The following is a 16082-nucleotide window of genomic DNA, read 5'->3' on the forward strand; positions in this document are numbered from 1 at the left end:
CTTCAGCATTCTGTGTCATACAGTCACTAAAAACAACTACACTTTATTTCAATTGACGATTTTGCAGAGAGGCAGTGCACAACTCACCTCCCTTCAGACTGCTCCTGAGGCTCGGATGTTACGCAGGCCAGTTCTTCGCAGGCCTCCATTCTTCACTCTTTTGAATGACCGCGTGTAGATGCACTAAAAAGGAGGAAAAGGAAGCACAAGCAGCAATCACGCATTGGGGCTGAAGCAGACGCTGCGTTCGAAGTAGACGCCATTACAGAGACGCCTCTCGCTTTTTTTTTTTTTTTGGACGCTGCTGGCGTCGCCAACACCCGACGGCATTCAAAAATAATGAAACCGCGTCTCGCGGGCGTAAAAATATAATGGCGACAATACAGAATTCAGAGCCAAAAGGCGAACGTGGAATCGTCGAACGTTCTGATCTGGAAGTAGGCCTAGAACGAAGCCAGTAGTGGCACGCGGCGCGTGCTCCCCGTTCAAGCCCTAGGAGCCGATTTTGACCCTGGCCTAGCCTACTGTTCAGACACAAATACGAGCAGCCCTACATGACTGCCTCAGAATGGAATCGCGCTAATGACTAGGGGTAAGACGCAGCCGCCGACAAGATAGCGGTGGCAAATTTCGCACCCCCACGACAACACCCGCTAGGCGAGCGAAGAAGCCTCGGCACGACCAAGGTTGGCACTCGGGACAGCAGCCGCACGGCCGCAACACGACCGGTTCGCCTTCGAGACTCCGAGACCCCGCGACGCCCGCACGAACCGGGGACGTGCAGCACAGTCGCCAGGCAGGAGAGCTCGAAAACCCGGCGTCCAGCGTCGGCAGTCGCGTGCCCCGAACGCGCCTACGGCAAGAGCGCGCGAGCCCTCGCTCTTGATTGCCATCGTTGTTTTTCTCTGCTTTCTGTTCAGAAACAGCGGCAGCGGCGTTTGAAACTCGCAAAGTGAAGACGGGGTGTGTCGAGCGCGACCATGAGCGGGTGACGCCGCTCTTGGTCGACAAGCGGGTGGGTTGTCATGGTGCAGGCGAAGAGCACTGACAGCGACAGCTAGAGCCTCCAAAAGCGGGGCACGATCTGCGCCGCTTCTTGCTCCGAAACTACAGGCTCCTATCGGCATTTCACTTCTGTCTATACGCCGCGCATTTCCGCACTACCATGTATTTACGCCTCCAGCGTTCACCAACCGCGCAGCTAGCGTTATTTCCGCGGCTTCAACTGTCTGATGTAGGCTCAGTGTCCCAATAAGGAACCTGCATGAGAGCACTGTTTTAGGGTGGCGTCAACTGCGAAATTTTAGCCGCTACCCGACACATATGCCTGGTCGCCATTTTGTGTCCCTAACTGGCTGCATCGTGCGGACGGGACTAAAGCGCCTTAAACGACGCACCCCAGGCGCATTTTTTTTTTTTTTTTTACCTGGGAAACGTCATGGATAAACTTCAAACGGGACATATGACGCCAATTAACGCTGCAAGTACGGCTGGAGTGGCCGTATTGATAGTAACGTCAGAAAAATTGGTTGCGGCTCAGCTAAACCTGGGTATACAAAGCGAAAGCCTAGTTAAGTCTTGGTCTCACTTGGTTAACCTTTGATTTAACTGTAATTATACTTACGTATACAATCATCGTTAAGCTAGGTATGACGGCTGTGCCTAGGTGGCTAGCTAGACGTGACTGATTAGAACTGGGTCGACACGCATCGTTCAACGGTGCGACGCCTGTTGTGCCACAGGAAAAGCGAAAGTGCTAGACATGCAAAGAGACTCCTCGAACACGCGCAGCGTCGAAGTACAAACGGACAAAGCGCGAACGCGGTCGCCACATTGATCGCGACGGTGCGACGCCTGTTGCATTTAGGACCCTCTCCAGCGAAGCAGCTCGCCGGGTGATATTTTGGGGTTGGATCAAACGCCGTTTGGCGACGACGGCTCAAAGCCTCCCGCTCCCGCGCAACGCTCAGAGAAGACGTCACGCTCTCATCCATGGCCAAGCTCACAATGATAGGCAAGCGCGGCGAGTCACGTGGTCAGGCGGCGACCCATCTGCGGAGAGTGCATGCGTCAAGCCGGCGATGGCTCGGCGAGTCACGTGACGCGTTGCCAAGGCTACGGCGCAGCTGCGGTCAAATGAAGATTAAATTGCTGGCGACGGCGCAACTCGGCTCGACGAGGTTTTAAAGCTTGCGCTTTAAAGATCACCGTTCATTACAATATTCCCTAATGCGAAATTTGAGCGCAGCTCTATATGTGTCTTCGTCTCGCGATATATTGGCTGGCGCGCACAAACTGTCTCGCGCGACACGATGCAAACGGAGCGAAGTGTGGCGCGAGTGCATCGCTAAAATGGAGATCTCAAGAGGCAGCCCGTGGGTGACACGTGGGCGAGATTCAGGGCAACCGCCGCACAGACTTCCGAGACGACGCGCGCTACTCTGGCGCCATGTCGTAGCCATCGTCACCGCACTACGTTTTTCTCACGCTTTCGCCATACCCTCCCCCCCCTCTTTTTTTTTTCTCGCGTCTTTCATACACCGCTGCGCTGCGCGTTCGCTTTCGTCATTCGCTGTGCTCGTTCGCTCGGTTACGCCGACGCTCGCCGCATTAACGGGCGCCTAAGAGCTGCGCTCTAAAAAATTGCAGTTTCGCCTGAAAGGCGAAGCACTGAAAGCGAGAGCAAGCACATAGTGACGTTGCGTCCGCGTGGCTCCACAGCAGACAAGCGCACTGCGCGCATCAATACAGTGACAACGGCTGCAACCTCGAGCGCACATATAATTGCTACATTGTAAATTTTATTGCCAGTTTCGCTCGTGCGCCGTGGTTTCGCCTGAAGGGCGAAGCATTGACAGTGATAGCGGCGTTATAATCGCGCACAACTGCCGGTCGCAACGAAGAGAAAACTACGGAGTCTCTGACAAGCTGATCTGACACAGACTCCACTCTGTTTTAACTGCGAACAGCAGTCATGAAGGTATGCGCATTTAACGGCTGCAGCGCGATTAGCAAGTCTTCTGCACAGAAGACGAACACAAAAGGCACACAACTGCATTGATTGGCAATGCTTGCGCACAAGTGTGCTGTCCGAGAAGCGTCGAAGCACCTGGCTCGCTCGCATTAACAAGGAAATCAAGAATCTGAGGAATGTGCACGTGTGCGCTCACCAGTTCATTTCAGGTATAGCAGCGGAGTGTTCGATTAACAAAATTCACGAACTCTTTCAATCGCTGTTTGCAATTGCCATGGTGTGGCGATGTTTACAGTACTGTCGTCCTTTTAACTTTGACTAATTTCATCGCCAATTATGTGTAATCACTTGTTGCGACCATAGCTCCGTCGTTTTAGCTGTTCAGTAATTTAGTGCTGCTAATAGTGCAATTGTTCACGCATCATCGATCGCGATTTAGGCTGCCAGTTGGTGAAACCAAGTTGTGGTATCGCAGACAACATTCAGTAATAGCGAACCGTTACGAGTATAGTGTGAAAGATGCCACCGTAACGAGAATTAGGCGAACAAACAAGGTCAGACGAGTTATGTTCTCAGCTACATCATTATAGAAGTACAGAGGTATGATAAGAGCTTTATTTCTTATTTATCGACTGCAAATTCACCTCGCCGAGTACAACTGCCAAGAGGGATCCTACATTGTCTGTTTGAAACGATTGCGGTGGAAACCTCGCAAGTAATGCGCCGTTCAGTGAGAGTACAAAGAGGCCCTTGCCCTAGCGTTGTACATATACAGGGAAGACAATTTTAACTGATGTAAAGCGTTAACATATCGGTTACTGGCCGGCTTATATTCAATGCAATCCTTGCGGCAAACATTCCAGATATGAATCTAACAGGCGCAGATATATTAGGCGTCAAAATCTGATGCCCGGGGCCAGGCACGTAACTAGAGGGGGGCACGACCCCTTTCCCCCCCCCCCCCCCCCCTCCATCCACGCCACCACTCCTCACGACACATTCCTAAAGCACCGCCAAATCAATGTTGAAACTTGACAGCTATTCGGCGGTCAACATCTTGCTACCTTTTTCACTCCTTTTGGTTGGCGGTAGTTATAGGCATCTCCTTGTGCAGGCCAGTTTTCTCAATGACTCGGTGTCCGCGCGATTAACTCTAGTCGATTAACTCAATTCAACGATCACGCGCATCGCTGTTGCTTCGTTAGTTCAACCTTCTTTGTTTAGATTGATCCAGGAACCAGGAAAGGGATTCGGTTCGTGGTCAGCTGGTCTGTATGCTCGTAGAACGAGTTGCAGCCGGAGAAACCACCATTTGCATGTAACTCTTCCTTTTGCTTCATACTTCTTCAAGTGAGAGCTAGCCGCGACGCTGGCAGATCCCCTGAACCATATACCCGCGATATGGGTTAGATAAAGTGTAAAGTAAAATAAAGCAAGACAGCGTCCATCATCAAACCTTGCAACAACCCTTAAACCCATAAGCAATATGACTGTCACCCGTTTAATCGTCTGGTTTTTCCCTAATTGTACAGCACTTTTCGAGCAAAATTGGCAACTGCAAACAAAAGTCGCAAGGAGTTGAGAAATTAAGTAATCTACTAAAGGAGCGAGTCAAGGCAACAGCCAAACAGGAAGGAAAAGCGAAAATTAACATTTAACCTTTGTCGTGAAGGTATTCATGGATCAACATATTTTTTTTTTACCCGCCGTGGTTGCTCAGTGGCTACGGTGTTGGGCTGCTGAGCACGAGGTCGCGGGATCGAATCCCGGCCACGGCGGCCGCATTTCGATGGGGGCGAAATGCGAAAACACCCGTGTGCTTAGATTTAGGTGCACGTTAAAGAACCCCAGGTGGTCAACATTTCCGGAGTCCTCCACTACGGCGTCCCTCATAATCAGAAAGTGGTTTTGGCACGTAACACCCCATAATTGTTTTTCAACATATTTTTATTTAAAAAGGAAGTAGAGAAAACGCCGCCGGAAGTGGAGGACAATTCCGTGTTTTTTGAATGATGCTTCTACAGTTATCGTCGGTCGAGCTGCCTGACGTAGCCACTTCTCTAGCCACGTCTCACACCATTTTTCTTTTTCAGTTTTTTTTTTTTTTTAAGGGCTTGACTAAACTTAGCTGGGACAACCTGTACACACGGAACGCAGTGCGATGCGACTGGAAGCTGCTTAAGCATAACAGGCGCGGTGCTTTTCCGGTGCGCAAACGTGGGAGTTCGATATATCGTAAGGTAGCGTTTAAAATGACACTCCCGCGACAGCAGTAGCAATCGAATGAAACCGCGTGCGCATCTTATCTGACACAATCAGAATACGGCAAGCAAGCGCGAGCAAAGAAAGAAAGAAAAAAAAAAAGCTGCGTTACCTCCTTCAGAAACAAAATGCGTTTTTGCTAAGACGCCGCACTTGCGAAAACTATGCAGTCGACAAGAATAGTGTAACTGTCATCAAACATCTCAATTCAAACCCGAAAAGAAGTTATTTATTGATAGCTATAGGGCACCGCGGCACAACCTAGGCAAGAGAACACACGCGCAAAAAAAAAGGGGGGGGGGGGAGGGGGAGGCGAGACATGGGCTGTGGAGAAAGGCCCTGTGCACCTTCTAGTATTTCTTGCACCTGAGTTGTGTTGCGCCGCCCAGATAAGCTTGAAAATGCATAGACTTGCTCGCCTTTGAGTCATTATGCCAAGTTTGTGATCTTCAACGTCTCAAGGCATAATCTAACCTCGTGTAACAAAATTCTCTTTCACTGCATGGAGAAATAGATGAATTCATATTTAATTTATTATGTCACCCTGCAGTGCGATGGACTCAAAGTCGCAGCCGATCATCAAATGGTATTTCCGTACACAGGTCGATACGTGGACACACACAACGCGCATTTTCCAATTGCCTTTCATTGCCAGCAATGATGTCGAGAACAATGAGTGTCGCAGAGGGCGAAACGCTTCATAGAATGAGGCAGCACAGATGAGCACTTGCAAGCCATGCTGCCACACGAAGCCCCATAATTCGGCACTGAAAGCGCAACCATAGGCGCAACTCGAAGAAATATGCAATGTCTCGAGAAATGACACGAGTAAGGCGGAGTCGCTACAACATACTTACATTCGCTTATAGCAAGTCCAAAAAACGGAACGCGGAATACATTATACAGAAACATAACATTAACTAGAAAGTGCTTGCCACACGAACAGAAAGAAGATGCAGCGCGGTCGTGAAAGGAAAACTTACTCTACTGACAGTAGCGAAGCCTCGGTCGGCGCACTTTCCAAGCTGAATCAGGCAGCCGACACGGCACTGAGCAGCCAAGCCAGGAGCGGGCCACCGTCTTGGAAGAAAACTGAACAAAAAGTGATGGCGCATACGACAACGCCGCAATATGTAAGCCGAGTATAGAAGAGCGTGCCGGAATTTTGATGTTTTATGAGTTCAAAGCAATGCCCACGTGACTGTTTCCGTGCCCGCGAAAACACAGATGCTCGTCACCAAACGCCGTCGCCGGCATGCGCAGAAGGCGAACCCTGTGTTCTACTGTGAAGCGAGATAAGAGTGAAACGCCCCACAGCGGAAAACTTGATCATCGTAAGACGCCTTGCTGCCAACCGACAACGAGTTGAATACGTTTTCTTTCCTTTCATATTAAAAAAAGATGGGGGGGGGTCCTTGCCTTCGTTCTTTAAAGATTCGAAACGTCAGGGTAGCAGTGGGTCTTTATTGCGTTCACACACTGTTGGTGTCAATTTATGCACTCTCGGGGCGGCGCTCTGGGAAAAAATAAAAAAACAAGAGAAAAGCTCGATTTATGCTTAGTTCCGGCATGCAGCCTCTTTAAGGAGTGAACACCATGTGAACACCGCATTACGCGCCCAGGCGCGGCGGATGTTTTTTCTAAGACCCTGCGTTCAGTAAGTTATTGATGGCGACTTTACCAAAACGACACGCTTCAGCTGTTGTGAGCCATGACTATAATGCGCTGAGTTTTAACACTGGATACATGAACGACTACGAGAAGGAAAGTCGAAGCGCAATAATGAACGTGCACCAACTAAGCCCCGTTCATCGCTCTACTAAATGTAGTCAGTGCTTCTGTGCTCTGGTGCAATGTCAGGTCACTTAAGATTAAACGAGCAGCTCATCGGGTCACGTTCAAACCAGTTTGACTACCTCGTGAAGCATAATTAACTAAATCAAGAGTCGCGTAGATAGCAAACCTAATACTATAGCTTGGGGATGTAAAAAAAAAATAATAAAGAGAGATGATGATAGTAACCTCTGCTACGGGCTAAAGCTACGTTGAACGCCGCAAACGTCGTCACTTTTATGGTTGCCTTGGCCGCGAGGTCCAGTACGGTACACAGTCGTGCTCCACTGATGACGTCACTGTCTTGAACACCCTGTAGTACTGAAAAGTGCAGGGTAAACCGGAACACACATAATACTGCAGGCAATGAATCGAGATCACAGTGTTGTGCGCAACAAAATACATGACGGCAGGAATCACTTGAAAGTGTGTAAATGTAACTACAGTTAAGCGATTGTCAAGTCACACAGGCAGCTCTGGATCACGTGGTCGCTGGCTAGCCATGTGGAGTCTGGTTAAACGCGAAGCCAGCGACACGATCCGGAACTGCCAGTGACGTATTTCCACACTGCGGCGCTTTAGACAAAGCAAATTAGGATTAAGAATAAAAGTTGGAGTTACGTACGGCAATTATGAAAAAAAAAAAGAAACTGAATTTATCAGATGTGGAAGCTACTATGCGAGCTTCTAACGAACAAATTTTCCGACTTCATCATGAGAATTACCTAACAGGTACAGATGCGTTCAAAACAAGACAGTTACAGAGTAAGTAAATGAACTGCGTACTTGTAGTTGGCGGCGTCGAAACTCTTTACTTTCTTAGTGACTCTGCGCTTCTCGCGGTGCTGTGACTGGACGTCCAGGGAGCTCAGCACGTCGCTGAACTCAGGGTTTTCCACGCGCAAGTTCCGCAGCTGCCGCTCCGTGGTTGTCTGCGACATAAACGCATTTTTTTTTAAACCTCCATTATGCATGTGCCCACTTTTCGCAATCTGCAATAGCATTTCGCGTTTCTGCTTCATTTCGGCCAAAATCAGCCAAGAAGACAGGGAAAGGAAAAGAAGAGCGAACTGCGGTCATGAAAGGAAGACATGATCTCTAAACTACATGAAACAAGTGCTGATGTAACTAAATATCTTGAAAGACCGGCCATCATTTATGCACAGGTATAAAGGCACGCGATGGCGAGATCTACACACTCCGTTTCATATATAACTGGCAGCGCTACGCAGGTTATAGAGGAAAGTCTCTCACTGCTCACATATGCGACGAAAAAAATAGTGCGTCACATACGGAAGAAAGAACTCGTACGCGTCATGTAATTCGAATGTAATTCGATGCGAAGCCAAGTTCATTATTTTATGTTGCATAGTATAAAGTATCGATAACATGGAAGGAGTCGCAGATCTGGACCTATATTTACCACTAAACGAGCGGAGTGACGCGTTCCTGCGACCAGTGGACAGAGCGCATTATTTCGGTCGCGACGAAAGCATACGTGAAATACTGGGGACACAGAGCTGCCTAACTAACACGTGATTGGACGTAACCGTAAATTCACAAATTGTACTTGTAATACATGAAAGTCATTCCGACGAAAAGCTTTGTCGCCGATCAAGATCAACTGCGTTGCGAAACTCGCGGAGTGAGACTTTTTAAGTTCTATGGCCGCACTACATGAGTAACTTTCGGCAGCGTTGCCTGCCGAGTACGAAACGGCAAGACAGCTAGCATAAATTGCACATTTGGTTGTCTTTTATCACGGCGGTCAAACTTAACCGAAGGCCCCAGTTGCTATCGACATAGCAATGCGCAGCGCAGTCAAGTGTTCTGTACATTTTAACAGTACTTGGACCAAAACAAAGGCCACGTGGAAACATTGGACAGAAGCAGACTAACAATACAGGTGTTCCAGAAGAACGTGCTCAGTTTCTAGGTTGTTTCTTCAATAACACAAAGCACCTTGCTTTCTTTTTATCTTCCTTCTTTTCTTCTTTACACCACATAAACTACAAACAGCAACTTCAGTAGATGTTTCAAAATAAACATAAAACATGTGCACAAAGCACCCAATCATTTGCGAGTACAACATAGATGTGCAAAGGGAAACATAACTTATACAGAACGCAAGTATACATCTTATGACGCAGTTTGTCTCTTGCTCATGCCAGGAACCAATTCTCGTGACGTCAGGACAACGGTCACCGTGTGCCTGATCGTTCAGTGCTGGTTCACAGGCAACCGTCCAAGTCATAATTAAGGATCAAACATACTTCATCCGTAATGTTAATACCGAGCTCGCGCCATAGCTTCGTAATAGTAATTGTAGATCATGAACACTGTAATGCAACTCTCCATATATTCCTATAACACCAAATTCGCAGTTGAACTCACGTCACACGAAATCCAATCGTACCATGTTGACAGGAAGTATACATTATCAATTTATAAACTTGCGAGTGTTTCTTGCGGCTCCAACCATGAACTTTATTTCAACCTCCTGAAATTCTATATTATAGCCCTACCCGGTTAACTACGCTATCACTACGAACTACGTACTGATATCCTTACGTAGGCCAACAAAGTTATACATGAATTATTTGTATAATGCAGTCTCGATCGTTCACCCAAACTTGTTTGCTTTTTTCGTTTCTTTCTTTTTCATGCGTGCTTGCCGCTGCGTTTATCATGGTCGGTACTGTATGTAATTTTTTGTCTACGTCTTCCTGTTTTCTTGCAGATGCGCCCAGCAGTGTAACGGGTGTCGTTTAGTAGACTTAAATGCTAGTGACTCAAAGCTACCTGCCTGCCTGCCTGCCTGCCTGCCTGTTTGTTTATTTATTTATTTATTTATTTATTTATTTATTTTTGTCGCATCGTCGTTAAGCATGCAGCGACCTTCCGGTGACGCCTCCAGCCGACGAAGTCCTCTTCCAAAGAACACGTAGAAGCGTCACCAGCATTCAAAGTAAGAGCATGCGCAAGACCGAAAAAAGAAAAGGATGCCAAAAAATGGCAGGAGCTCCACCCCAGGAACCCGATGCTAATTAAAGGAGACGTAAACCCAAACAGAGACGGGGAGGCTTATGGGAGCGCAGCCCACACGCCCCCTATACCGGAGCGCCCGCCTCGCTAAGCGTGCAAGCGTAACCCTCCTCTGACCTGCCTTGGCTACGTACACACACGCACGCAGCGACGACCGTTCCGTCTCGGGTTATCTCGTGTGGCACGCCACGCGCACACACGTGGGGTACATCCATTGTGTTGCTGATGAGGAGGAGACGCGACGGCGCAAACACACGCACGCTGGACCCGCGCCCAGCAGCGCGTCGAACACCCGCCACACGTCCCTGCGCTCGCCGCTTAATGCGACGACGAGGAGACGGCGAAGCAACCGCTCAGGCACAGTGGAGAAACCATGGCGATATGCCTGGGAGAAGGCGCGCACTTATAAAATTCGTGCACACAACAGGGGCCGCGAACTACAAGCAAAACGATCAATCTTTCCAACCACGTTTAGTCATGGCAAAGTATTCAACTCGAACGAACCTGGGCTCAAACATAACTCCTCATTACATAAGCTAATTCGTTCCCCTCATCAAATTTACTGCGGGGAAGCTCGGTGGACTTTTTACTCGCATGCAGTTCCAGTAAGAAAATTCGGACAAGCTGTTCGCCCGTTCGCAGACGAAGTCGTCTGACAAAGTGTGGCAACTCAAAAAAGCGCAATGCTTAGAAAGGCAGCAAGAAATAAACCGCACAAGGGCCAGATTGATGGCGAAGATTATAGTCGAAGCTCGGTAACAAAGTATACTATGGCCGATACGCACAACGGTTCACCAAAGCGCGTGCCACAATAACCGGAGCACTGCATGGTCGGCCGATACCCTTTGAATGAGGATCCAGTTAATGTAAAAAAATGCCTCCCCCAGACGAGGGTGGTCGCGCATCCGCCAGTGTGCTTCACAGCAGTCGTACGCAGAGGTCCTCGTGTGCATAAGAGCGGCCTTCCTGCCGGCTGGCTGGCTTTTGCGGGTCGGTTCCCGCTGCGGCATGACTTGCAGAAACGGATCGGCCGGGGCGCGCCAGCGCGGCAACGAGTGCCGGTGTCGCCCAGAGGACGCGAGCAAACACGAGAGTCCGCACTGCGAGTTTATCCACGGCAGCGGACAGCTGCACGACCACGACTGCCGACCCTTCGGCGCATGGAGAGGGCCGTCGACGAGCGTCGGGGGTGGGTCGCCTCGCTACCGCTGCTGGATGCCGCACTGGCCGCACTTCAGCGAGGGACGGCGATCGCTTGGCCACTCGCCTCCGGTCGAGCGCGTGGCCACGTCGGAGCCCACCGTGAGTACAGCGCGAGATCGGGAGGTCAAACGCTCGGCTCCGCGCAGGAGGCTGAATGCAGCCCCCCCTGAGTCCCGAGCATACTGTGCTCGCGTGAGCGACGGAACACGCAGCGCGCGAAAGCCGAGGGCTCATAGAGAAGCTCGTAACCTCCGTGTCACGGTCAGTTGAACGCAAATCTCGCAATCTCTGTTCCGCGGCCAGTACGCTGGAGCGTCTTTGGCCGCTGCGTAGAGTCGCTGTCGGCAGTTCCGTTGCGTTCAATTGCACTTTTGCTCCTTGCCACAGCGAAAAAGTGACAGATTCCGTCTGCTAACCAGAAGCGGGTTAATGTGAATGCGCAAAATGTCCGTAGACGTGAGATACTCGGTCTCGAGCGCGATCGCCAGGGCACGCTCTGTAGCTTCCACTATAAGTGTACTGATATATATTGTGTGTAGGCGATACGCTCCCCCTGACAAGCTCCCTTCTCTACGTAGACCGTAATCTGCCCAGTCGAGGACACAAATGCACATTACGCACGCATTCGTGGTACACCAAGCTATGTAGCCAGTGGCAATGATGGGCCAACTGCTTCTTCTGTCACGATACTTCGGAGTAAGAGAAACAACAAACGGGTCACCCACCTTGGAATTACACGATATGTACCGAGCGACGTGTCCCAGTCTCGGGCGGAGACGGTCACAACGCCTGAAGTATACGGCGCGAGAGCAAAGGAGGAGAAACGAAGCTAGGTAAACTTACGCACGTATGCTTTCATTTAAAAAAAAAAAAACTCTCTATTAAAGAAGTGACAAGCGGTCAAGTATTCCTGTAGCCGCCGAACGCAACTCTACTTGCTCCTATAGAGGCAACACGGCAGAAGTGTACGGTACGCACTGGAAATTGGAATCCAAAAATCAAGCGCTGGACCCCACACGTAGTTCACCAAGTTCACTGACATTCAGTTGGTGTGGTTATACTTGTCACAAGCAAGAACCAAGCACATCACATGTCAGCATATAGGTGCTCGATGTAGCGGCAATGCTCGCATTTCAGACGCAGTAGTTTCCTTTTTATTTTTTTCGACAACACTTTATTCGCGGCGGTAAATGTCGAGAATTGCATAATAATCCCCTAAAAGCTGTTTAATTAACTAATGTCAATTTACTTATTTGTTGGCTTTGGCGCGCATGTAGTAATTCTCATACAGAAGAAGGTGGGCGCTCAAGGTTTGTCCTCTAAGCATAGGAATCCGGAGATCATAGCACCACTTTCTAGATATGCCTCGCCCAATATGTGGCAGGAATGCATTGCTTTCCTATGCGTCACTTTCCCACAAAGCCTTTAATATGCACCGTAGTCGAAATCTAGCTGTAATTACGATACGAGCTGTAGTTACGATACCGTGGTGCCAGCCGCTCCGAGATTTGTCTTCAAGTCTTTTCGAGCGAATTCGCCAGACAACGCCCGCAGATTACACAATCCACCGAACCAGAGAGTGTCGACGAAGGAGGTATACAGATGATGATGATGAAATAGTAAAGCGGAGACCCCGGTCGCGTGTGCGGCCGTGCGGAGGCAATTGAGGCTACAAAAAGCGTATAACAGTACAGCGAAATGCCGCCGATGTCGACAGCCCGTGAAAAGGTGGCCACAGCGTCGCTTAGCGCACATGGACGCGGTGTCGAAAAGCGTGGAGCAATGCCCTATGTGCATCGAACACACAGCAACGGCCAGACGAACACACGAATCATGCGAGGAAACAAAAGTTTGAGATAAGCAACAGCGGCGTCAAAAAAAAAACAAAAAAAAGGAGAGGCATGTCGCAACGCCGCTGCATCGTCGCGAATCACGCCCGGGCACTATATAGCATAAAAATCTTATTAAAACTGTGCAGAGACGAGCATGCCCGAATAGGCCACGACAGACAACAAGGAAGAGAGAAGGCTACCGTGCCGGTGCGCTCTGTTCTCCCGAAGCTGTGTCATCTGTTTCCAAGAACCGCTAGCAGACGGCACTGCATGTTGCGAGGTGCAAAAATCGGGTCCACTGACTGTTTCTACGGGGAATGACCGCTTTTAGCACGACGAATGTAACGCAGTTAAGCGTTATCAAAACTAAGCAGTAACTCTATAGTGAACTCTGCGGCAACCGACGCTGTGCAAAATGGTCATGGTGAGCTGCGGATGAGCACGAAGTTGCGGGTTCGATTACCGGCTGCGGCAGCCTCATTTCGAAGGGGCTGGACGCAAGAACACTCGTGCTCCTGGCTATGTGAAGGAACCCAAAATTAAAACCGGAAACCTCCACGCATTACACTGTCTACCATAACCATGGCTAAGAAATGTACCCCCTCCCCCCTTACGCATACCGCCATTTTTTTTTCTTTTTTTACTGAGGCAACGCATAAAGCGAGACCACATAATACAATAAATTCGGATACAGCGACAGATGCAGTGCAAAGAAACCGCAACCTCATGAAGATAGCGGATACGAGACATGTTGCTGATGTCGAAGACACGTCACAACTCGGACCGCCCGTCCTCGGTACTATTACACCTCGTTCACAATCATCACACTTTTCAGCTCTCGCTACTTCCTGCGTCTGACTCGCCTTCAATTATTCGGGTTGAGAGTAAATAGGACTGCGACACTGTTGAAATACAGGCAGAAGCCGGAAGCTGTTGCCGGACAGTGCTTTATGCTGCGCCTTGTAACAACGCAGCACAGGTTTGACGAGTCAGCGCATCGTCTTCCCTGACAGGCTAAGCAATCGACGGGATGCACGTTGTTCACGTGACAATGGGCATCACGTCCCACAAAATATTGTGAGCGTGAAGGAGAAACTAAAGAGCGAAAGGTTTTCGGGTGTAGCGTATGCCATTCCATGCGCGTACTGGGGAGGAGGGGGGGGGGGGTACTCTGTAAGAGTCCACCTAGTGGACTGTCCATTTTGGCCGCTGCTGATTGGATGCAGCTGTACGAGCGAGGAGGAGAAGAGCGGCCCCAGCCAATCAGCAGCGGCCGAAATGGACAATGCACTAAGTGAACTCCTACAGAATAACTCCCCTGTTCGTATACGTCGGTGAAAATGCGGGAACTTCGAGAGAAGCCGCAAGCAGCATTAAAACGACCTCAAGTAACGTGTTTTCGAGCGCGCTTTCTAAACATTGTGTTTCGCCAGGGCATTCCAAAAAAATGAAATTATAGGGTTCTACGTGCCAAAACCACGATCTGATTATGCCTCGTGCTTAGCAGCCCAACACCGTAGGCATTAAGCAACCGCGGCGGGTAGGGCATTCTATTAACTGGGATCAGGTACGTGTGACTGCCAATGAAAAGAACCGAAACAAGCGTCTTTATGTAGTCACTCTATATACAAACCACGACGGACACTTTTCATCGAAACGATGGAAATTTATCACCTGTTTGCACCAGGTGTCTCGGACACGTCATACGGCATACTTAAGCGACGGTTTTATAGCGTTTAGTCTCATTTGTGAAGAAGGCTCCCGTGGGGAGAGCCGAAACGTTAACTTTTTTTAATGTTTTGTGGCCGGGGCTTCGTTTTGTTTCACCATGTTAAATCCCGACCCGACGAGATTCCGTCACACCATCAAATTCACACAAAAATTAAAGTATGCCAGAAAGTGACTGATCGAGAACGCAAGCTTGGATAGACACCCAGGAGCAAAGTGACTGGTTTCGCATAATATAAGTAGTTTCCAGCTTGCTGCTTTCGCCGAATCGCTAGTTAAATTCTTTATTGGCTTGTTGTTCGCTCTCTAATTTATTGCGTTTTCATTGGGCAATCCTGTGCATATTCCTGCATTATATCGAGTTATTTCGCAATCCGCGTGACATGGACTTAATCTCACCGCAAATATGTAAACTACAAACCCAAATGTTCTCTCTCTCTCGTTACACAGCCCAATGTATAAAGTTGTAGTCAATAATGGTGTGCGATTTCTGACAGCTTTTTCGTTCTCTTTCTTACTTTTTCTTTTTAAACGAAATAACTTGTGAAGTTCAGCCTCCTTCCAGATTGACACGAAACTTTAACGTATATGAACTATTTCTTGTGATTGAAACAAAAACGGGGTTTTGAAATAAAAACGATAAGTGGAATATTCTGCTTGTTTCCGGTTATTTTCGAATAAACGTTGCCGCCGCCCGTCAAGGCTTGTTTCACTTGTTGGTCCGCATGTTACCCCGAATACACCCTGGGCAACCAAGCCAGGAGGTGATGCGCAGTGGGTGTTCGCTGGAAAGCTAATGCCAGATTGGACAGAGTAAAAGCAAACGAAATCAAATTGCGGCGAGTAGCGTCCATAAGCAAATCGCAGGCCATGAGAGGGCCCCAGATTAATTTTGACCACCTGGGATTATTTAACGGCATTCTTGCATGGCGCCCCTTTCGAAATGAGGCCACCGCGGCCGGGAATCCAACCTGCGACCTGGCGCTCAGCAGAAAAACACCACAGCCACTGAGCCACAGCGGCGAGTAGATAGCGAAAGAGAGCGATGACGAGAAGCAAAGCGTAGGGGATGGGAACTCCAGACGAGCGGAAGTGGGGTGTGGAACAGAAGTGAGCGGCAGACATCGGTGGAGCGCAGCTGAAACCAAGCGCCGACGCAAATGCTGGCCATAGAAATCTGCAGAGCCATAGAAATCTGCTGCTGC

The 16082-nt window shown here is 49.2% G+C and overlaps 1 protein-coding gene across 9 annotated transcripts in view; it reads right to left on the reverse strand.

Moving 5' to 3' along the window:
* The window catches only part of LOC126542792 (uncharacterized), a 53087-nt gene extending 46507 nt beyond the window's left edge, over positions 1-6580 (reverse strand). The window contains exons 1-2 of one of the 9 annotated variants that reach the window (XM_055077462.2): positions 6220-6569; positions 88-183 (exon numbers count right to left, since the gene is read on the reverse strand). In XM_055077462.2, coding sequence (XP_054933437.1) covers positions 88-149 — 62 coding nt within the window. In that variant the 5' untranslated portion in view covers positions 150-183; positions 6220-6569. Of the gene's footprint in view, positions 1-87; positions 184-637; positions 857-6219 lie in introns of those variants that run through there. The other 8 variants (XM_055077463.2, XM_055077461.2, XM_055077458.2 and 5 more) reach the window with 8 other exon arrangements.
* Positions 6581-16082: the final 9502 nt, after the last annotated feature.

The sequence above is a fragment of the Dermacentor andersoni genome, chromosome 2 (assembly GCF_023375885.2).
Source record: "Dermacentor andersoni chromosome 2, qqDerAnde1_hic_scaffold, whole genome shotgun sequence".
In the NCBI taxonomy this organism is placed as follows: Eukaryota; Metazoa; Arthropoda; class Arachnida; order Ixodida; family Ixodidae; genus Dermacentor; species Dermacentor andersoni.